Source organism: Branchiostoma lanceolatum, chromosome 7 (assembly GCF_035083965.1).
Source record: "Branchiostoma lanceolatum isolate klBraLanc5 chromosome 7, klBraLanc5.hap2, whole genome shotgun sequence".
Taxonomy (NCBI): Eukaryota; Metazoa; Chordata; class Leptocardii; order Amphioxiformes; family Branchiostomatidae; genus Branchiostoma; species Branchiostoma lanceolatum.
Window position 1 is genome coordinate 22,725,554 of NC_089728.1, and position 24,809 is coordinate 22,750,362.

At 40.9% G+C, this 24,809-nt stretch overlaps 1 protein-coding gene across 1 annotated transcript in view; it reads right to left on the bottom strand.

The window, feature by feature from the left end:
- LOC136438193 (protein APCDD1-like) overlaps nt 1–24,809 on the bottom strand; it is a 38,127-nt gene that overhangs the window by 5,087 nt on the left and 8,231 nt on the right. The window contains exons 2-6 of the mRNA XM_066432940.1: nt 13,765–13,914; nt 10,132–10,281; nt 5,412–5,640; nt 4,320–4,640; nt 248–413 (exon numbers count right to left, since the gene is read on the bottom strand). Of these exons, the coding sequence (XP_066289037.1) occupies nt 248–413; nt 4,320–4,640; nt 5,412–5,640; nt 10,132–10,281; nt 13,765–13,914 (1,016 nt within the window). The remainder of the gene's footprint in view (nt 1–247; nt 414–4,319; nt 4,641–5,411; nt 5,641–10,131; nt 10,282–13,764; nt 13,915–24,809) is intronic.

A 24,809-nucleotide genomic window follows, 5' to 3' on the forward strand; every position in this document is an offset into this window, starting at 1 on the left:
CATCTTGGAAACAGCGCATCTGTCAACCAATATTCAATCTGACTCCTATATATGTGGCGACACAAACAAATTTGTAGTAGTTTAATCCTCAGATGTTTCATATGCGCATAGCAGAAAGGCTGTATGTTTTGTATGACCAGGCTAGGACCTCATGATGTATGAGGGGCCAGATAGTTGTCCAACCAAGCCTACTGCTTTACAAACAACTCCTCCTTGGAACACTTTGGCAATGATAAATAGTCCTTACCTATATGTGGGAGTGTGATTCCCAGTGCGACACACCCGTTCGTACTGGTCACGTCCTGTTCCCGTCCTATCTGCCAGCTGCCACCATCGCCACAGCCCTGCCCGTGGAACACATTCAACAGCGACGTAGTGTCACTGTCCTGCGGGGTCACTTTCATCCGGGTAACCTATATGCAGCAAGCGTTAAGCAGTCATTGTGCGAAGCAGTGACAGTTTCATAAAGGGTGGTATCTATTTGTAATAGCTGGAACCTGGCAGCCAAAACCTATTGTCTCTGCAATGTTCTGTGTGATATCTTACGAATGACAGATCTGTGGACATCTCAGGGCCGTCTTTGCAACACCAATAGCGAAATGTACCGAGGAGAATTACTTCTGGTCGTCACAGAGAAGGCAGACGCCATGTACCGATTCACTATACCGGGAAAATCTGCCTAGCTCATTTCGACAATAAACAGTGGACCCTGCGACGCTTCCCAGTAGCGTGCATGTCGATTGAGCGACAAAGCTGGGATTCCAAGTCAATACTTCTTGGTCGAGAGGCAGGGTTACTAACCACGTACTACTAACGCACGAGAAGGTACACACTTTACCAGGCATCTAACCAGCCTGTAATTATAGCTAGATTGCGATGTCCTTTATTACTTCGGCTGACTCATCATTCCTAAAATTCACCTTGTTAACATATCAATTCAGAGTTCTGGTAAAAGCGTGGTTCTCAAGTTTAAATTTTATTCAGTTGCTTGAGTAACTGTTATTCGGCGTAAAAATTGGTCCATAACTTACAGTTGGGGAGGTACAAGGTGGTGGAAGGAGAGGGTTGGTCCTACCTTCCAACACCGTGCCCTAGACACAGTGGATAACAACCCACTACCCTTACGTCATCACAAAAAGCTAAAACCTTTTACATCCAGCAGGGCAAGACAAAAGAAGGTCACAATATTCTCATCCAAGCTATTTGCAATCGACAAATCATCACCATATCATGTCTAGACTATGGAATCTCAAACCCATGGCCTGGAAATCATATACTTTCCCTTTCCTTGAAATGCATTTTGAACGGGTCACATCTCGGTCTCAAGAACATTTTTTTCTGTATGATATCTGCTTTGTGTGTAGATGTTGGCACGCCGAGCGACAAGTTCGATTATGGGCCCCCCAGCGGCTTTTTATGCTACTATAACAGAAGTTCCAGGTTCTATCTGCATAACGTGACGTCACAGTGGATTGCTCATTCCTTGACGAAGACTTGAGCTGAAAAGTCTTAACTTTGGCAAAGTCCAATTTTTGTGTCGGCAATTGCAGTTCAACTTTGATTCGGAATGACTTCTACCAACACAGATAAACTTTCAAGTGAAGATCATGAATGGATATAAATTATGCAAATACATGATTGGTAGCAAACTTTTACAATACGATGGGGATTTCATACAGTTATTGCAAAATTTTTCACTCAGGTCGAGGTTAAAATTATCCGTGGATAGTGGATAAAGTTCGTTATACACGTCTATCACCTTCCTCTCAGTTAGGAAATTTGTTTAACATACACAAATTATGCTGATTAACGCATATTTTCCATAACTAACGATATTTTCCGTAATGTGACTTCATCATCACGATCGGTCGACCCCCAGGGGGGGGGGGCAAGTTCATACACCGCCAGTCTGCCCGCAATGGCCGCACTCGGTCCTCCACGTTAAGTCTGGTGTCTCTGGAGAGAACCCCCGAGAAGGTCAGCCCTCCTGGTGTGAGTTTTTCCTCGAAGCCTCCATAGAATGAGTGAGGAAATTATCTCCTCACTCGCCCGAAGGCAGTGACCTGCAAACTGGGCCCGTCTCTGTCTGAGTCGTTGTGACACCCGTTAGAGAGAACCATAAATGGTCTTAATAGTTGTGTCCTGTTTCCAGCTGATGTTTTGTGCTTTACGTAAGAGTGCGTAAGCCCCGGTCACATACATAAGTTGAATTTTTCACAAATGTGTGTCTACGTCTCCGCCATTTACCATTACCTTCGTACGCGTGTAGTCTTTGTTTATCAATTATGCAAATGACTTTATGATTGGCATGATCCATCCTCATCATCTCCTTTTACATCCTATGACATACATTACAAGTATCCTTTTTCAGGGAGGTATTGAAGCATTTTCTTATAGTTATGGAATAATATAAATAGCGCCCAAATGTACATATTGCCATTTGATATCTACATTTATCTTCAATGATTTTCGTGCACCTTTACCTAATCTATGCGCATCACTAATATGAATTTGATATGTTCGGCGACCTCATACCTCAATGAAATGTTTAGAGCTTTCATAAATCTTATGCAAATGAACTATAGAATTTCCTTATCAGTTATGCGAATGAAGTCCTCATTTCCACAATATGTATCTAATTATGTACATCTCTTCCTAAGCTACCTGCATGCATAGCAAGAGCTAGGGGAATTTCCCCGCACAATGAACATTTGTTTTCTCTGTCACGACCAGTGGAAGAATAGCTCTTCAGTGAGCTAAAACTGAATTGAAATCACTTTCACTATAAAATGATAGAAATACTTTTTTTTTTTCTTGAGTTATCCTCTTTGGAATATTTCAACAAAAACGCCGTTGCAGTTACAAAATTAAATTTTAGGGGGCGCAAACCTGCCGTACTTCGTCCAGACGTCAAAAGCTATCAGCCACCCAAATGTCCAGACCATAGCATGCCCGGGACAAGAGATACATTAAAAAACTGCTACGATAGAATTTTCTAATCAATTATGTACAATCATTTTGAATTATTTGTATTCCATTTTGTACATCTGCCTAGATACCAAAATCATGAAAATCCTTTATTCCCTTCTTCAGTTATCCTCTTCGGAAAATTTTGACAAAAACACCCGTGCAATTCTTGAACTCACCGCTAGGGGACCCAAACTTACATCAGGTTTTTTCCGAGCATGAGAGCTATCGACCATCCAAAAATCGTGACAATAGCATGTCCAAAACACAAGATGTCAAAACCGGAAGTTCCACTGTAGTACCAAGAGAAGCTGGGAGGGGGGGGGGGGGCAAAATATCATCATTTCCAGTTTTCGTCACACTCTACCAACACACCAAATATGAAACCAATCCATCCGGCCGTGTTTGAGCCACTGAAGATATAACCTCCGTGTTGTTTCATGAAGGTAATTACCCCTCCTCGGTTGACGATCATATATACTGTGGCGATGACATTGATGACTAATCAGTGACATCCCACCAAGTAGTCGACAAATTGGAGAGATATTCATGGCCTATAATCCACTTACAGCATACGAGGACAATGTATGGATAGAAGCATCCGCATAAACATCTTGCCGATAAAAAGAAGCAACAGCTGATTTCGAATTTCAAAAAAACAACACATGCACAACACTGCCACTGTCAGCTATTCTTCCACATCAGTAACTTATCCCTCTTCGGCTGACGTTCATATATACCGTTCTGATGACAATGCCGTCTATTCAGTTAATATCAACTTCACGACGAGGTGAACATGTAAACAAGGTCTGATAAACATTTCCCGTCATTAACTACGTATAATCTAACTTTGTTAAGGTATCGTAGTAGGTGGAAAATATCAGTCCCTTCTTAATTCGCGCAGACTCTCGTCTTCCAGATGGTGATCTGACACTATCTCTCAAAAGTAGTCCAGCACCAACTTCCCTGGCCGTCCGCCATGTCGCAGCTACCGTAGCTGGCTGACCAACATGTACAAAACAATCACAGGAAATAGCGCAACACATCACACAATATCTGCTTGGAGAAAGAAAAAACTTTAAGCGCACACCCACAAAAGCCAACGAGATTGATTTAATGACCTATTTCATCAAGATAGTTTGTTTTTTTTCACCATCGAAATATTTCGTTACCTACAAAATTTCTACGGTGTAAAAAAATGCATCATCTAGCGCATACTAGCCGACGACATGCCAAATTACATACCAATGCAGCAAATTAAAGGGATCGTGAATTATAGCTGCGAACGTTCGGACATAACTAACCACATTATTCCTTCAGGAGGTAACCAAGGTGGTAAAAAGAGGAATTACCTGAAAAATGTACTCCGTGCCACCTTCTACCACCGCTGATCGAGCGCCCCTTGTGAAGCTACCACCGGCATGTATGGAGAAAGTTGAATGTCGGCAGGAGGGGTCCGAGTAGTGGGCGTACCACCCCTCCCACGTTTGATTACCCGGATAGAACAAAAGGTGCCTCGTCAGGAACAGCGCTTCTGGCCGCACCTCACAGCGCACGCTGATCCACTCTCCGTGCAGCTGCAATGGGTGCTCCTGGCGTGTCTTGAACACTGGTGGTCGTCTGTCGTCTGCATCTTGCACAATTTTACAAGCCGTGCAGTTTGAATAGGACAACTGAGAAAACAGATAATCATTTCAGTATTCACGTTTCTATGTTATAGCTGGACAGCAGGTAACGTTACTAAGTATTGTCGTCATGAGGCAAGGTGTTAATATAGTCAACCCCAGAGGAGAGTGTTATTTTGTAAAGGACTGCATCTTTATGAATACAAAGTCTACAAAATTTGTAAAAATTATTCACAGACGAACAAATAAATGAAGCATACTGGCAAGCGAGAAGTTGAATTTATCTATTGATAGTTAGTTTTATTTTGTATCTGAAAACCCTATCTGTTCAACATGTTTTGTTTTGTTGTGACCTGCACTTAGCCCAGTGTGGCAATAAAGGCCTTCATCCATCCATCCATCCATCCATCCATCCATCCATCCATCCATTCATTCATTCATTCATTCATTCATTCAACATAATCCAGGAATTGAGTAGTGCCCCTTCATGCAAACCCATGGGATGTGGGTATGATGCATGATGGGAATTATCATTGGTCTAAGGGATAATTGCTGAAGTTCAATGTCAATTTTTGGGTCAACGCAATAGAAGAATTAAGTTGCAAAATGTATAATGCAACTACTCTCCTGTAATGAAATTACCAATGTCCATACCATATTGTACAGATATTTACTCATGTAAGGACAGTTGGTATTCCTTGATTTTGATCATTACACATGGAGGGTTTTCACATGCACAAAGTCACTTATGTACATTTTTTACTATGCCCATCTTTAATGTATATTTGGTGGACCCCCTCCCCCCAATTGATTTTTCACCTGGACATTGACCAGTGGCGGTTGATAGCTGGTCGGTCTGTACAACAGCCGCTGGGTGCGGTCTGTATGAATGTCTCCCAGGAAGAGCTCCTGTGTCACGTGTCCATCACGTGCGTCCTGTCTCCGCTCCACGCGCAGCAGCTGCAGCTCGTGCAGGGCGAAGTCCAGGCCCATGGCGCAGTCCCGGGCACCTTGGCGGGACACAACCTGATACGGGACGTTGTTGTACCTAGTACAGAAGTTTTAAAAGCAAGGTTCAATCAGTAAGCCGATATTAAAGAGCTATTACAGCATTCTGATGAATTCGTACCTCGTCGTAAGTATTTCACGCCAAGGTAATTCAAATCATCATTTTGGCTTGTTCGTGCGGCTGTTTGCTTGTAGTGCAGTAACAAACATACAGACTCTTTCTAATCTACATCAATGATCTACCTGAAAAATAATGGAATCATTTGATGCGCTACAGTCACATAATAGAAACACTTTTCGGGGTGGGTTTAAGTTCGCGGTAAAGAGTTCACCGCGAAAACCGCGAACATAAAACCACTGCGAACATTTCTGCATTTACAGTTTACTGATGGCACCTCGGTTCTGGCGACACATCCAGGAGATGCAATGTGACTATTCCCTTGTAACCGATCTCTCCACTGACCTTGAGCATACAGTTCAGTGTGGCAATCAGTGGTTTGTGACCTTCAACCCCTCAAAAATAAAGCTTCTCTCCTTTTATCACATGAGATCTGACCCGAATCTTCCACCGGTCCAAATGAGTGGGACTCCTTGCATCGAACGCCTTTGGGGCCGTAAATTCACCCCTGACACTGTGGAATTGTGGGGTCGTGTGGCGCAACGGCAGAGCGTTCGACTCAGAACCAAGAGGTCCCGTGTTCGAATCCTGTCATGTCACCGATCTTGTGCCCTTGGGAAAGGCACTTAACACGACTTTCCTCACTCCACCCAGGTGTAAATGGGTACCTGACTTCGGTTGGGGAAGGTCGTATTGAGGTCACCTGGTGGCGCCGAATGGCAGCCGCCCAGACCCTTGCGACAGTTCCACAAAATGCAAGTGTGGATAAGATATTATATATGTTGTGTATTGTGTGAAACCTGTAAAACCCTGCATCAATTCAGCGCTAATAGGCTGCCATTGCGGGTAATTTCTGACCAATAAAAACCATTACATTCAATCTGCTGCCAAGGAAGCTGGGAAATGGTGGGTTCTTTGTATCGCGGTAGAAAGTATCTGACTCCTTCTGCCACCCTGTATCTTAAGAAGAGCCAGGTGAGGCCACCATCATGAATCCGTCATCATCATTCTGGGTGTTTTCACTCCTAAGATCAAATATGGCCAAATATGGTATCGTGTTGGGGTGGAGCTGCCCAGAGCCTCTAACCAGTCTTAACAGAGTACAAAACCGTGACCTGTTAGCCACCTTACAACCCCTCTATCAAAGGCGTAGTAGTATGTGAGCAACTGGCTGGTATCATCTATTCAGGGTGTACGTGTGCAGGCTAATGGTCATCGTAATTACCTTCGCCGAGAAGGTTATGCAGAGGGTAGCGTTTGTTTGTCTGTCTGTTTGTCTGTAGTGGACCAGCATAACTCAAGAATGCCTGGATGGATTGTTTTGATATTTGGTATGTTGGTAGGTTTTGATGAGACCTCAAAACGATTGGATTTTGGGCTCCCAGCGGCTTCTTACGGTACTGCAGGGGAACTTCCTGTTTTGATATCTCGTGTTCTGGACATGCTATGGAACTGATTTTTGAGTGGTACATAGATCTTTGGACAGAGAGTAAGTGGTACGGCTTTTTTGGAACTGCAGGAGCAGGTTTTGCGTCTGACTTTGAAAGGGAATAACTCAAAGGGCTTGATGGATGGTACTGATTTTTGGTAAGTAGATAGCTTGAGTGATGATGTACATGATTGGACACTTCTTATGCAAATCAGTATCTAATTTGCATAATCAATGAGGAAATTTATACATCCGCCAAATTCCATGATAGGACTCTGAAATATGTGACATATGTAACTGAGGAAGAGAGAAATATTAATTGATATGAACTACAAATGAAGACCTAATTTTCATAATTAATGAGAATACTATAACAAGATGACCTTGATGGATGGTCATGATTATTGGTATGTGGATAGCTTGTGTGATGCTAAGTGTGATTGGACGATAATTATGCAAATCAGATTTTAATTTGCATAATTAATGAGGCAACTTTAAAAATCCGCTTTGTTCCATGACATGACTATTCCGATTGTAACTGAGGGAGAGAGGACTGTTAATAGATAGAAAATATGCAAGTGTGGGCCTAATTTGCATACTTAATGAGTAACTTGTATTATTCCACACTGGCAAATGACGGCAATTTCATACATTTAATACTTTTTTTGTGGCATCGGGAAGTTATGTGAATGTGAACATCGTTGAATCAAATTAGGTTAATAAGGGCTTCATTTGCATAATTGATGATAAATATTAGCATAACCTTCTTTGTTAAGCTCGTAATTTGTTAAGCTGATACTTTGGACATGTTATATTTTAATACAATCAACTGGTATGATTTCTAATTGATGAGAAACACTCCTAATACGTCAGTCATAAAGGTTAAAATCAGTTGGCTAAGGTATGAGGTCGTGGAACTCTAGTTATCTTCGCCGAGTACTATAGTACTCGGGGTAGATTATGTTTTCGGTTGAGCCAGCTGTTTGGTGGGTCTGTATGTATGTCAAGAGCATAACTCAAGAAACCTTTGATGAATCTTTATGATTTTTGGTAGGTGTGTAGTGGTTGTGCAAAGGAAGGTCAAGTTTAAAGATGGTTTACCTTGCGTTTTTTCACAGTACTGCAGCGGACTTTTAATTTTTGTGCGTTTGTATGTAGGCGAAAAAAGTGACGGAAACGTTGATGGATCTTCATGATTTTTTGCAGGTGTGTAGATGTTGTGGAAACAGAGATCAAGTTCCAAAATGGTTCTCCTGGCATTTTCCGTCGGTACTGCAGCGGGCTTTGTGTGGATGTGTAATTCTTGTGGACAACATAACTCAAGAAGCTGTTGATGGATCTGTATGATATTTAGTGGATGGGTAGGGTTTACGGAAAGGAAGGGCAAGTTCGATAATGGGCCTTCTAGCGAGTACCTAAGGTACTGCAGCGGAGCTTCAAAATTTAGTGGCATATTTTCTGAAAGTGCTATGGTCATGATATTTGTGTGGTAGATAGTTCATGCCACAAGAAGTAAGTTCTGTAAGTTTGGGCCCCCTATCGGCTTGTTTAGAACTGCAGTGGGTGTTTTTGTTTTGACATTCGGACACGTATCACTTGAGAAGGGGTGAAGAGATTGTCGTGAAGTTCTGTTTGTAGAGAGCTCAGATTGTGCTTTACACAATCGATGTCTAATTATTGAAAACAGGAGCTAATCTGCATAATTAGTAAGGATGATTGTAAATCCATTACATTCCATAATGGGGCGTGTGACAGTGTTACCGAAACAGGCCAGCAGAAGGCCTTGCCTAGAAGTGTAAATAAACAGATGGGGTACATAAATAAACAAATGGGGCAGTCTCACTACAATTCAAACAGATGTGTGGGTCCGTTTTTTTAAAAAGTGTTCAGTTTCTGCATTTTTGTCAAACACACGGTTGGAGACATAACGGAAAGGGAACAAAATAGGAAGCCTTACAAAACACCTAAAAACATGTGAATAACAAGCCGGACCAACTCCTCTGCTCAGAGAGTACACTGCTAGGTATTACCTAGCACCGTATGGAAAAGTAACATGTACTATGTCTTACAAAATGTGTATGATATGGAATAAAGATTTATTCTATTCATATATATTGACTGTACCATCTAATTATAACTTTCAATTTTTTGATGACCATAGTTATAACATATATCAGCACACTATACACATATACTAGTCCTGTACCACCAAATGAGTTTTATCCCTATCTAGACTGGACTCATTCTCCCCCCCCCCCCCCCCCCCCATCATAACTTTCAAACGGTTTGGTGTATGATCAAGCTTGCAGGGGGTGATAAGCATGTAAATATTATTCACTCTCCACAATAAGCCTTGGTTATTTGGCGAAGATAATGTGTTCGTGGAACTCTAGTTAACTATGTGATCTGTGTGTCTGTTAACTAACACGATAAATCGAGAACGCCTATATGGATTATCTTCAAGTTTGGTCTGTCGGCAGGTATGTGCAAAATCTCAAGATGATTAGATTTTGGGTTAACTACTTTGCATAATTAATAAGGAAAGTTTAAAATCTGTTATATTGCATCATCAGTCTCTGTAACATGTGGTACCTGTCATCAGGTTTATCTGGTGAGGTTACATAGATTTGGTACGTGATTAAGTCTTGACCGATCAAGAATAATTAACTTTAGATTTTGGGGCTCCTAGTGGGTCTTTGATACTACAGCAAACCTCCAGGTTAATGATTGTGATACGTTTGACAACTTTCTTTGGAACTGCAGGGTCGTTTTAGCTGACGGCTTTAGGTAACATTGATGAAGACCAACATATCTGTATGTAAATTTTTCAAATTAGTTTACAAGAAGGAGAGAACTATAGCTTTTTTATGCCTTAACCAAGGCTTAACCGGTAATCAACAAACAAACAAACAAAGGATTGAAATGAATAAAGGAATAACCTTTAGTTTTTGACTCACAGTTGGGATGAATAAGGGAGCGCCTACCATTGCCGGCCGGGCGGGATGAAGCCTGGACATGTAGCGTTGACTCTTGCTGACAGGTAGGACGCTACCTCCTGGCTGTGTGACGTCACGGACACATCCTCCAACCAGTAATCAGCCTCGGTCCCACCGCGAGTGATCCATGACACTTGCCTGACACGGGAGTTTGCGATTTATATTTACTTTGATACTGATTCGCACGTTGTTATACTCTTTTGTTACCAGTACCAACAAATGTGAGAAAGAAGAACAACATAGAACACAGAACAACATAGAAGTCGTCCAGTTCAGCCCTATGCCTTGAAGCCGCTCGGTTCATTCCTAACGTTATGTAGTGTATAGTGAACACATAGGTCCACAGTAATCTTTGAAACACCAAACAACCAGACTGCAGAAGCAACATGTCAGTTCTTTCAGTAAGATCTACTGACCTATTGTCATTTTGACGATCGTGAAGAAGAAAACTTTTATATTTTGCCCATGGTATAACGATGATGTAAACGTATTCTAGAAATTAATTTCAAAGTATCTTGACGAAACGCACTGCTGGCGTTGCGACTGAATAGCAAATGAACGCGAAATACATGCGGAATACAGGCGGCGTCTTCCGTAATACAGTAGGTCATGAACACCAAAACCTATCACATTCACATAAGATAACAAGATAACAATTATTGCCAGTGCGAAAGTGTCTGGGTTGATCTTACTTCATGTAAGGAAAGTACCAACGTAGCACTCTAGTTCTGCCACAATATTTGGTGAGTTATGGTGCGCACAGAGTGTGCGCGGAACCATTACAAACAAAATTGGCAACGTAAAAAGATGTTGCCATGGCGACGGTGGTCTCTGTTAATGTTTTCGTTTTTTAGCCCACATGCAGGTAAGGACCGCACTTGCATAAATTGACGATTCGTTAGCCCCTTCTTGAGTTTTTGTCTTTCAAAGTTCGAGATAAAATCAGCTCCTGCAGTTCAAAAAAAGCCGCTAGGGGTCCAAATCTACAGGAGCTATTTTCCCTATAAACAAAGAGCTATCCACCACTAAAAATCATGACCATAGCATGTTCGGAACACGAGACTTCAAAAGCGAAAGTTCCCCTGCAGTACTATAGAAAATTGCTAGGGGGCCGAAAATCCTATCATTTCAAGGTCTCACAAAGACAGCAAGAATTGATACAATTCTACATTCAAATATTGACAACTAAAAAATCAAACAAATGGTATACTATTGCCAAACTAATGTTAATCACCTACCAGTTTCTTCTCACTTTTTGAATCAGTTTCAAACATGGCTTCATACTTAGTCCATTATATGCTCGAGCTCGTTCTTACATGACATCAGGTATATGAAAATGTCCTGCTTTGACATATACCATTAGCCTCGCCCCTGAGGCGTTGCCAAAATAGTTCTGGAATTTCTGGCAATAGGATGTGTACTATACTGTTAGACTCGATTCAGGAATATGAAATTTCTATATTTGCTTAGAGCTCCTCGGGATTAGACAGAGTTCTTTTGGGAGGATATGATGTTTAGCACGTTCTTTGCCGATGACATCTATATATTCCTTTCCCACAAAAACTTTGATTCTCTGATACAACTGGCTAATCAAGATAAATGTTAAGTACATGGTTTGAAGCAAATACGTTGCCAACAGATTCTACATAGACAAATTGTATTATTTTTCTGTTGCAAAAATAAAACTTATGATATCAATAAGGCCAAAATGTTATTACAGAATGTTACTAATAGACAAGAGAAACAGACCAATATTTTGGGGGTAATAATAGATGAACAATTGAACTGGAAATTAACTCGGAAAGTCTTTCTCTGCTATAAGTAAAAAGTTGCTAAAACAATTGGTGTTGTTGTTGTTGTGAAAATCAAATACATCATCCCTGAAAAGACTCTCACAACTATATGAAACAGCCTTATCCACCCGTATTTGACTTACTATAACATTGTTTGGGGATGCGCCTATCATTGCTTTCTTCATATTCTCACAAGAATTATCATGTTTTACGAATGATGCAACACATCATTAGCATAGGTTGATGGCTTCGACGAAATTTTATTTTTATATTTTTTATAATGGTTTTATTCGATTCAAACAATCAAACAGCGAAACACCGTCACTGTCACCATGCAAGCAAAGAGTACATCTGTTCGTCCTTTTGGCCAGTGGATTACTTCCCACGACTGGTCGGAGGTCTCGTCAGTCCAGTCCACAAATTGTACCCAAGGGTGGGATTTCACCCCCTTAAAAGTGGCTGTCGCCTGAGAGGACATAACAGATTCAAAGAGCAGTTCCGAGAATGGTTGTTTGACTGGTGACGCCAGATCAAGTTATTAGATCGCTCCTGCCCTGTTCTTACAAGCTATGTTTGGTGGTTTACGCCTATCGCCAAATTCAGTAACATACGTTACCGTTAAAGTAAGACGGTCGTGGCATTTAGATCAGTCATATATAAGACAGGAAATTTTCGCTATAATGACATTTTACCATTTTCTGGCTTTCTAAAGAAACAAGAAATGAGTGTTTTCTGTCATTTATAGCCCACCTCGCTGAAAGAAATGTTTACAGTAATGCCTGTAACATTCCTTACCGTTGTTTTGTTCAACTCGATTTTTTGTCAATTGCACACACTGTACGTAGGTTGTAAATTTACATTGTTAAAAACATGACCCTTTTTGTTTCATTCTTGTCAAATTGTTAGGTTAGATTATCAATATTGTGACATCAATATTGTGTTTTTCTAATACATGTACTTAACATTGGATGTGCGGTATGTTTCAGCCGGGAACAGCTATCTCCGCTTGTTGGTCAGACAAGTCATGTTAGTTTACAGTTGTTGAACGTCTCATTCTTTGCTGATCGATGAAAGCGCCATCATCAGCACCACTGGCATCACTTGTTGCGTTGGGATATTTTCGAGGACATTTCTATTCAATAGACGTCTTTTGAAATATTTCAAAAATATCTATTCAGTATTACAGGATGGGTCTCGTGGGTTAATGGGCTCGCGTCCCTGACGTGCGAACGGGTCGCTGTAACCGCGACAAGTCGGGCCAGGACAAGGAATGGCCACGGGAAACAGATTCTGCCATAAGGGGAAAGTGCAGTCTTTAGCTCTTCACAAACTTCGTTTTTGGTAGGATGGAGGTGTCAGCACGTGGTTCTGCCTGGTGTTTGAAAAACAGTTTAAAGTAGTCTGTTCCTGTTGTTCACTAAAGCGGGTATCTCACTAGGCCGCACAAATTATTGCTGGCGACAAATTATTGCGGCAATTTAGCGATTTTTTCGCAAATTTTCCCCTTGCGGTCACATGAATGGGTAAAATACGTGACCTCTACAAACAAAATGGCCGAGCCCGGAATGTCACACCCTAAGTTTCGCCCCCAAGCTAGATATAAGCTAGCTTTTTTTGAAATCGCAATGTTGCCACTGAATTAAAACCAATGTACAATGATTAAGATTTATCACAACGAGATTTTTAGTGATCCCACCTGTTGCGTTGGCGTCTAGTTCGCGACATTTTGCCAATTGCCAATTTTTCTTCTTGTCGTTTATCGGTGTAACCTTACGATAATTCAATAGATGTCCTAAACACTAGCATATGGAAAAGTTATGTATACTACCTGAGAGTAATCGTCCCTCCTGCCATTACTGTGTACAGAGGACTGGCGCAGTGCTGATCAGCATAGTAGAACTGGTAGGTCTGAAACTCCATGTTCTCCTTGAAAGTGTAGGATCGGGCGATGAACTGTGGTCCCGGGCGAACTTCACATCTACAGAGGAAGGCGAACACGGACAAACTGATGCACAGCTGACACGCAAAAAACTGACACACAATTTCGATTATGTTTCTTAGTTGGGCCGGTATTCATTGTTCTCCGTTAATGTGCGTAATTGGGGATTGAAAATGGGGAAACAGTGAGGTTCTTCACTAAACGCTTCAACAGTCGTAACCTGTTCCACTATTTTGTACTGTCCCCGACATGTTTTGGAAGGTGCTAGGATTATCCCATTTTGAGATATTGGCCTTATTACGTTGTGATGTTACTTTTATTTTAGTGATGTAAAAATGCGTGTTAACACACAGATGACATTTCTACATGACTGATTCTTGAATATTAACTGTTTTTCTGATTTGTGTTCAAGCGGAAGCCCTCAGGGTGCTTGTAAATGGGTAACATATAATATTTCTGTTTGCTTTTGGAGAAAATTTACCTAAATTTGATTTTCAAAGTTGAACACACATCAACATTTTTTCTGGTGTGTAGACAAAACAGGCAATATTCAACCCATGTTTCCCCAAAGAAAGAACAAAGAACTGCAGAAAACGTACAACACTGAATTATGTACTTTCCTTAGACGTCATTGAACTGTGATAACGTAAGTGATGCTGAGCGGTTGTATTGTCTACGTAACATATAATGTATTGTATTGCGTAAAGCTCCCTTCACACGTGTGCTTGTTCTCCCTATTCAGACGGGGGGGGTGAGGTCCGCGCCAAATTTCATGTCGCATAACCCCTGAACGGTTTATGATAGAGCCTTGGTGAAGTTTCCTAAAATTTTGTTGCAACATTTTCAATATCTATGTAAGTTCATGATTTCTCGTGTTGCCATGGCAACGAATTTCTGACAGGCATATTTTACAAATTTCTGTTATTCCGGTTTTAACAGTGTAGTTTTCCGGTTTTCTTGCGAAACCACACCTAGTTTCTTACATCAACTAACATCTTATGTAATTTAATGTAACTTTGATGGCTTCTTTGAACCTGCTCCACTTCTCCTCTGGTCCACCAGATGAAGGCCCCATGTCACATGCAGTGGGTGGACAAGCCCAATATCACATATCTTGTCATCGAGCGAGGTCTTGAACTCCTGTTGGTATTGAGCGGATTGGAGTTTGTCTGTGGATCTTAGAACGTTTGTGGTGCTCAGGGGGTATGTAGATCCTGCACTTTGATCGGACAAGTCTGTGGTCCGTCCAACAGTCGGCACCGTGCATTACCCTCGTGATGAGGACGTCACTGCTGTCACGTTGACGAGTGACCACATAGTCGATGAGGTGCCACTGCTTTGAACGTGGATGCATCCACGTTGTCTTGTATTTGTTAGCCTGTCTAAACATGGTGTTGGTTATGACAAGATTGTGCTCAGCGCACTTACTTAGCAGCATGAGTCCATTACTGTTTGCTTTCCCAAGTCCATGCTTCCCTTTCACACCTTTCCACTGTTCATGGTTATTGCCCACTCTGGCATTGAAATCCCCTAGTATTAGGAGCTTATCACAGGGCAGGGATGGTGCGGAGTAGGGCGTCCAGATCTGCCTAAAACTGTTCTCTGTCTTCCTCTGCACTTGTCATGGTGGGAGCATAAACGCTTATCAGGGTGATGAAACGCCTCTTGCTGACTGGGATGCGAATCTTCATGAGTCTTTCATTTATACCTGTGGGGATGTCTGGGATCTGCCTGAGCAGACTAGACTTGATGGCAAATCCGACTCCATGTATTCTGGCTTCCTGTTCAGCTTTGCCTTTCCAAAAGAAAGTGTAGCCACTGTTAGGCTCTGTCAGAGAACCCTCTCCTGCTAGTCTGGTTTCGCTGATAGCCGCAATATCTATGTTGTACCTATCTAGTTCCTTAGCTACAAGGGCTGTTCGTCTTTGAGGTCTAGAAGCATCATCTCTGTCTATGAGTGTGCGCACATTCCATGCGCCAATAGTTAGTTTCTCTGTTTCCCTTTTGGTCTACCGCTGTGTGGGTAATTCCGTCGACCACGGTGCGCCGACCGGAAGGGTTTGGACACGCTTTCTTTGGGCCACCTTTTCTAGGCCGCTCCCTATTCCGGGTGAGCAGTGCTATCCTGAAGAGGCTGCTCAGTCGCCTAGGATGCTGCCGGGGTTCTCTCCTGTCCAGTGTAGAGAACAACGACCATCTGTCCAAGGCCGCCTACGTGCAGGCTTGTGACTAGAACCGCCAGTGGTTACCTCCACCTGTCCTTTTCGCCACTCCCCTGTCGCCGCAGGACTTTGGGTGGTTGAGCACACTAACACCTGTGCGGGAGTAGTTTAAAGTGGGAAAGTTGGTGCACGGGGACAATCCCACTCTCTCGGCATAGGGGACCTGGGTCCAGTGGCACGGATACCGTTACGTCTGGAGATCCCTCCTGCTGCAGTGGATGGCCAGGACTTCTACGTGTCCCGTCATGCCCTAAGCGCTCCAAAGCGCCTGCTGGGACCGTCTTTTTGGCCGGTGGGCCTCACAGTCTAGCCTCGTACGCCCAATCCGCCGGAACCAGTCTTCACATGCAGTGGGTGGACAAGCCCAATATCACCTAGGGTTTCCAACCCATTCGTTCCCCTCACCAAGTTTAGCCGGCCAGTCGAAGCCGTTGCCCGGGGTGCGGCCACTGTTGCATGCAAACAGTTTCTTGGAGCCATTGGTGAGAGTTGAGTAACAGATGGGGCCCAATTACGGGTGAACTACTCTACAGATCTAGTCTACAGAGCACGACTGTCCATGCGTACAGAGCACGACTGTCCATGCGTAAGAGGTGCTTACCCCTATCTGCCACCCTACACCCCATATCATTAGATTAGGTATAAACAGTCAACTTTCCCTTCAAAATCGTCACTACCTGGTATTTTTTTTCAGTTTCGCCGCTGCCGGCGAAACTGAATCTGAGACCCAATCATACCCTGGTACGATTCATAGACAGATGGATCTTGATTCCACCCTTTGAACCCTGCATCAATGTTTCTGAAGTATGTGCGATTCGTGGATCTTGGAAGGTGGTACATTGCATCCATGTTTGTATACATGGCCATATTACACCTATACCACAAAACTGAACAAGAAGGAACTGATTTGGTCAAGAAAATGAAGAAAACAATAGTACAATGCAGAGAGGTTTAACATTATATATCTTTAAAATCGGTGTGATACATGTTTGGGCCGGTGGCGCGATCGGTTAGGTCGTAGAACATGGGCCGGAAGATGGTCGGTTCGAATGTTATTATCTTTTTTTCTTCTTTTTAAACATCCATTTGATGTATACAACGCCTTTGTATTATGATCGTAGATTCGAAACCATGCCTCGATTTTTTTTTTGTTCATTGTAACGGAAAACACCATTGAACGGATGCTTCTACGTATGGTTGATTGGTTGGTTGGTGCAAGCATAATTTGGACCTGTGCCATGTTATTTATACCTCATGTATGTCATTTCTGCCTTCATTTTCCGATGGTGTACGATACGTTATAATAAGAATTAACTTCAATTAAGGGCTAGGGTGACGGATTAAGGGTTATGATGACAGATCAAGGGAAAGGGCGACGGATTAGGGTTTGTTATGATGACGGATCAATGGCAAGGGTGACGGAGTAAGAGCTATGTTGACAGATTAAGAGTTATGTTGACGGGTTAAGGGCTAGGGTGACGGATGAAGGGTTATGATGACGGATTAAGGGAAAGGGCGACGGATTATGGTCTGTGGTGATGGATTAAGGGATATGCTGATGGATCGAGGGCAAGGGTGACGGAGTAGCTATGTTGACAGATTAAGAGTTATGTTGACGGATTAAGGGTTATGATGACGAACTAAGGGAAAGGGCGATGGATTACAAATGTAGGGTCTGTGGTGATGGATTAAGGGATATGGTGAAGGATCAAAGGCAAGGGTGACGGATTTAAAGATTAAGGGTTCTGTAGGTGGATTAACAGTTATGGTGACGGATTAAGGGCTGGGGTGATGGATTAAGGGTTATGATGACGGATTAAGGGCTGGGGTGATGGATTAAGAGTTATGGTGACGGATTAGGGTCTCTGGTGATGGATTAAGAGTTATGCTATCGGATTAAAGTTTATCACCACGGATTTATGGCAACGGTGACGGATTAAGGGCTATGGGGACGGATTAAGGGCCATGGTGACATATCAAGGGCAATGCTGAGGGGATTTAAGGCTTTCGTAACCAATTAAGGGCAAGGGTGACAAATTAATGGTTATCCTGTGGGATTAAAGTTTATGTTAACGGATAAAGGGCAAGGGTGACGGATTAAGAATACACATCACATCCTGTTATAATATACTCCTCAACTAACCACCTGTAAATAATCATGTTCATGAGGCGAAACTGGCAGCTTTTTGCAAAAGCACTTGTTTAATACAAAAAAACATTCAAATAAGCGTTTTTGTGTTTTGGGGTTATTTGCTAAATTCAAGATTTCGGATCCAAGATGGTGGATAGCTTAAGAATGTATAACGTCATTTTTACATCGTTGCTGTTGCTATTGAGAACAAAAGTTTTAGTAGACATTAATATTCTGTTCATCACCGATTTCGTTGAAATTTTGTTTACCCTATTTACAGTTTCAGCCAATAAAATACGTCAATACGTCATATTAAGTCATCATTACCCCCAACCTGTAATATGACTCATGTTGTACTTATACATTATCCGCCAAAAATAGTTACTCAAGCAACTGGATACAATTTTGAAACAGTCAGACGTTTCAGACAGCATCCGCTATCTTTCGTCACTGACGGTTGCTGTCTGAAACGTCTGACTGTTTCAAAATTTTATCCAGTTGCTTTAGTAATCATTTTTGGCGTTTCTTACTACCTGGATGTCTAATCAACTTATACATTATCGTCTGAAAATTTGGTGGTGATGCGATAAGTAGTTTAGGAGTTACGGGGGCGGAAGGGGCAGCCCCTTTGTCAAATCATTCAAAGAGGATAACTGACGACAGGAATTTCCATCATTTTACGCATGCAGGTAGCTTAGACAAAGATGTACACACTTAGATACATATTATGCAAATAGGGACTTAATGTACATAATCAATTAGGAAATTCAATAATTCCATTGTTTTCCATAACTGTACTTTAATAAATGTAACACATGTAATTCATGGCAGGTTAAACATAAACGGATACCAAACATCCAAATGAGGAACTAATTTGCAAAATTAATACAAAAATAGCAAGACCGCTTAATGATAAATGATGATGATCTTTTACTTGTGACATGTGTAAGCTAGTTAAAGGTGGTCATCACCATACATAAATTGTGTAAATGTGTAAGTTATTTGCATAAGATTTACAAAAGTTCTAAATACTTCATGGAGGTATGAGGTCGCCGTTTAGACTTATAGTTTAAACTTATAGCAAGAGTTCGGAGACCTCAAATGCATTAACTTTCTTGATTATGCAAATGACTTCCACGTTTGCATAATCTATGCTTGGTCATGTACACCTTTAACTGACTTACACAGGTCACAATGTTGACCGTCCAACCATTTACCACTTAGAATTATGGCACTATTGTATTTGTTATGCAAATTAGAGATTTATTGACATAATTGGTATCTGTCAATGTTCTGCCTACCATAAACTATGTATGTTGCATATGTACTTGAGTCTTATAATGGAAAACACCGAAAATATAAATTTTCCTAATTAATTATGCAAATTAAGTTCAAATTTGCATAATCTGTATCTCATTGTGTACATCTCAGTCTAAGCTACCTGCATACTACATAAAGAAATCCGTCATTTTTTTGTTGAGTTATTCTCCTTGAAAGATTTCGACAAAAGAGCTCTTGCAGTTCCAGAGCAAGCTGCTAGGGGGCCCAAACCCACACCACTTCTTTCTTACAACACATGCTATCTGTCACCAAAAAAATAAGACCAAAGGACGTCCAGGTCAAAAGATACAAAAAACGGAAGTTCTGCTGCAGTACCAAGGTCACATACCAAGGGACCCAAAATTGACCTTTGTCTTCCCAACAGCTACCAACATACCTGATATCATTGCAATCTATCCAGAGGTTCTTGAGTTATGCTGACTACAAACATCCGGAAACACAAATACACAGACAGACAGACAGACACACACACAAACACAAAACAATATCTCCATTTTTTCATGGAGACAACAAGTTATATTGCACCCGCCTTATCTTACTGCTTTGCCCACTATTCTTTTTAATGCCAAGTTTGATCCTGATTTTAAGCGGTTTGATCGAAATTTTTAAGCGCAACGTATGGCTTTTTTGTCTCTTTATTTTCTCTATTCCCTCTTTGTTCTCATTTTTTCTCAAGCATCCTTACTCGTCGAAACCACTGGTGTGTAGTATTCTAATAATTGTTAATTACCCTTGTGACTTAAATCCTCGTTCTATGGCAGCTTAATGCTTGATCCTTACAAGGAAAATATTACAAATTTAGCTTCCTTAATAACAGATCTCTGTCTGTGAAAAAATACGTGTATGTCTGTTGACGTTCATTACGGTCAGCGCGGTACCAGAACTATGGTATACAATGCAAGAAATGGACCCAAAACAAGGCTAACCTTTGGCATGCTCTCTGATTTGCTATCCTGCCCGATTAGCAATATGTTTGATATCGCTTATCGCAGTGGTAACGTAAGTCAACGGTAACGTAAGTCAACGGTAACGTAAGTAAATGATGGTAACTTCTTGGTGAAAAAAATTAACAGCCAGGTTTCAGAATGAAACCGCAGCAGGAAAGTACTTATCTGGATGTGCCCTTCCAAGGGTAAGTTAAGGCTACTGTTTCTACTTGGAGCAGTAATAATGGTATCGTAAGCTTTATTTTTTTTCAAAAACAACGTCGAAACGGTCTGAGCTGTTACATTGTTGTAATTTATCCGAAGAAATATTTCTCCGTAGCCTCTAAACAAATCAGAATGGGTCTAAGAATTGAATAAACCGTGCAGGACCAGAAAGGCAATAATTGCAAGCAAATACGCCATATCACTTTCCATCCAAAGTTACCCCAGTGCAAAATGGAATTTTCCAAAACACTTCCAATCAAACAATGAACTTTTTTCATTCAGTTGTATTGCATACCCGATAAACCGCCACATGGCGTAATACACCTGGATTGTACTGAATATTACAAGCTACATTTACATATCCGGACAGATTTATTTGACTCACTCGCACCGGGTTGGACCCCTACATTTCGATACGTATGGCGGGCTCACCTGAAACCACGAGCCCTCCATTTAACGTCCTATCCGAGGAAGGTCCCTAGCCGACGCTTGGTACTCATTTACAATTCAGTCAAGCGAGGAAATTGGTGCATAACATCGGGACCTGTAAGGGATTCGAACTCAGTACCTCCAGACTCTGAGTCAACAAACCTAACCCCAGGCAAACGTCATGCCATCACAATTACCATAATCCAAAATCAAATTCTGAAGAAGAAAAAACCGTGCAAGAATAATGGACTCCAGGTACAATGGGCCAGTCCAAACTTGGCCCAAACATGAAATACTCAGTCTGAAATAGAGCTTCCCTACTTTGACTCCCTTTCAAGAATTGACTCTTCTAAGATCCCAAATAAATCTTTCTAAAGTGGTGTTTGCCAAAATGATGAACGGAGGCCTGTAGACAAATATCACAGGCATTGCCATACCACATTTTGGGTGATTTGGCTTGAATACCAGTATTTTGGGTGATTTGGCTTGAATGTACATTTTGGTTAAAAAATCGCAAAATTTATTCATTTGGAAGTGATGTATGCCAACACTACGAAAAAAACGTCCTGTGGTCATATGTCTACGCATCCCCATACCAAATTGCAGTTCAGTTGGTATAAATACTAGGACACAGGGGCCAAAAAAATTTAATTTTTTTGTCTAGAAATGACCGACAAAAACTCGAGTTTGCTCAAGAGGAACCAAGATGAATCCATTTGAAGATTTGGCTGAAGAAGAAAAAGAGGATTCATGACAAACCGGAGACTTTATATCTCAATGAAATATTTTGATTATGCACATGACTGCCACATTTACCAAATCTATGTATGGTTATGTACACCTTTAACTAACTTACACATATCACAAATGTTTGTTGATACATTTGTATTACTATCATTTACCACTTTGATGAACCATGACAAATCCGAATTATTTATGCATATGGCGCTTCATTTGCATAACTGGTACCTGTTAATGGAACACGGCGAACCCAAATGGAAGAAAAAAGTCACGGCCTTAAGTAACCTGTTAATGTTCCACCTGCCATAAATTACATTTATTACATGACGTAAAAAGTCGTATTATGGAAAAGACTCATTATTCATGCGAATAAAGTCCTCATTTGCATAGTTTGCATCTCATTTTATACATCTTTGTCAACGCTACCTCCACGTCGAATGTCATGGAAATCCGTTCATGGAAATCAAGACCATAGCATACCATACGAGTATCATATCCAGAACTAGAGTTCCACGACCTCATACTTTCTCCAAATGATGTTGACTTTGCGGAGTGACGCATTATAAATGTTTCTCATTGATTGTGCCAATAAAGTCCTCATCTAGATAGATTATATCTGTTGTACATCTTCTGTGCCCACATAACACAAGTTTTTGAAAGTATAAAAGTCTTATGACAGGAAAGAAAATAGTAGTATCGTATCACAAACAATGTAAATGAAATCCTGATTTGCATTTGAAATGATAAGATGCCATCAATATTTTGTCATTAATTAAGCTAATTAGGTCTTTTTTGCATAATTATCTATGGATATTCCTCTTTCTTAGTTACATATGTCACTTGTTTGAGAGTCATATCGCAAAATTGCAGCGGATTTATGAACTTTTCTCATTGATTATGCAACTATGTGTAAATCATCATTTTAGCTATTGCCTTGGAAGGAAATGGTATCGGTTTCGGCCCATAGCAGCTTGTTCTGGAACTGCAGTGGTGCGTTTTTGTCGGAAACTGTGGGGTGCCTAGCTTAAGAAAGGAAGGATGAATCGATTTGCGTGGCTTTTTGACGTGCAGGTATATATAGCTTTAAGGTGCAGATGATTGATCTTTATATCTCAAGTGTTTCCACTATATATGAAGTTGAGATAAGTGGAGGCTTTGGGGCAAGTGGAATATCATGAGATATCAATTAGGAAAATATGGAATCAGTAATTCGACTATGCTATTATTCGTTATTGCCTGATAATGAGAATGCCATACTTGTGACACATGTAGATTAGTTAAAGATAAATATCGTCATGCAGAGATTAGGTCAATGTGGATATCATTATTGATGAGGAAATGTTCGAATAGTATTCTGACAATGGATAGGACTTTAAAACTTGCAATGTGTAATTTGAATAGAGGAGATCTTCCATTGACTTAGATTATCTTAATTAGAACCTTATGTGCATGATTAACGAGATACAATAAAACAAGACATTTGCAAATCATCACCGGTATGAGATCTTCGAACTCGCGTTCCTCTTTTCTCAGAACATCAGTATCTGTCCGAATATACATTGAGACATTCGTAATCAACCTGTAGCTTTAACTGCTTCCGGAGTACTGCCTTAAAACTACCTCAAGATTGTGTTGTCTGCCATTTCTTTTGGTAGTTTATGCAATATGTCGACATGTGCGCATATAGTTAGACATTTCCTTCACTGCACTTTTCTGGGTATTGTACAATACGTCTTACACTGCGGCATTGTATCAGGACGACAGCCAATATTTGAGATAATCCAAAAAAACTTATTTGCATAATCAATGTAAACCTTTTTCCCATGATCAATGAACTACAATCAAACAAGATACGAGAATCTCTAAATGTTTCACGGAGATCTCCGACCTCTTGTTGCTTCTGGCTCCTCATGTATTGTGCCGGCCTTGACTGAACTTTTCACTTTTTTCTTCGGCCATCTACGACTGTGCTCTTTTTTTGTGAACGGCCTTGAAAGGCAATGAATATTCTATTGGTATTTGTCCCGTAGCATCCTCGGACAAATATTCCGTTCAAGGCTGACCATAACTCAGTATTTTTCTCATATATATAATAGATACAACGACACTAAAATGTTACAAATACTATCGTTACTTAGCCTAAATCCGCAGGGTAACATAAAACCGGGATTTTTTAAAACGGGGTATTTAGGGATATGTGCTAGATGCAAGATCAGTCATACCGCAAGAAATACGAACTTGACAGACCTTAGTATTCAGAACGCTGTCTGAAAAGCTTAGATAACCATGCATTCGAGGTCAAAAATTCTCCGTCCCTTATTGAAACAGTCTGGGGACGTCATGGGAGAATTACACTACATAGTTGTTCGCTGGTTCATAAGACAAATGTCACATCCGCTTCCTACTAGAAACTAGAGTTAAGTATTTGTGCTACATATACTTCAGGTTTGCTATGTTAGTTTAGTGATTACGGCATCTTTTTATGAATATTTGGAATTGAATTTTTCCTTTTATTTGAGTTGAATGTGTGATAGTTGTGTGCCTAGAGGAAGTTATTTACTGTACAGGAAGTATAACTTTTATGCATAAATTATGCAAATGAAGTCTTCATTAGCATAATGCACCTTCTTTATTTTTGACTATCCTTAAGCTGCCTACACCTCCAACATGACATCTGTAGCATTTACTGTAAGGAAAACATGAATATTTGGATAAATCATTAATAATGCAAATGAGGCCATAATTAGCATAACGAACATTCAATTATAGTCGCCTGTCCTTAAACTACACTCATCTCTAATATGACATCTGTAACATTTAGCATAAGGGAAATATAAAGTTTCTGCATAAATTATGCAAATGAGATCCTTATTAGCATAAGGAACATTCAATTATATTCGCCTGTCCTTAAACTACACT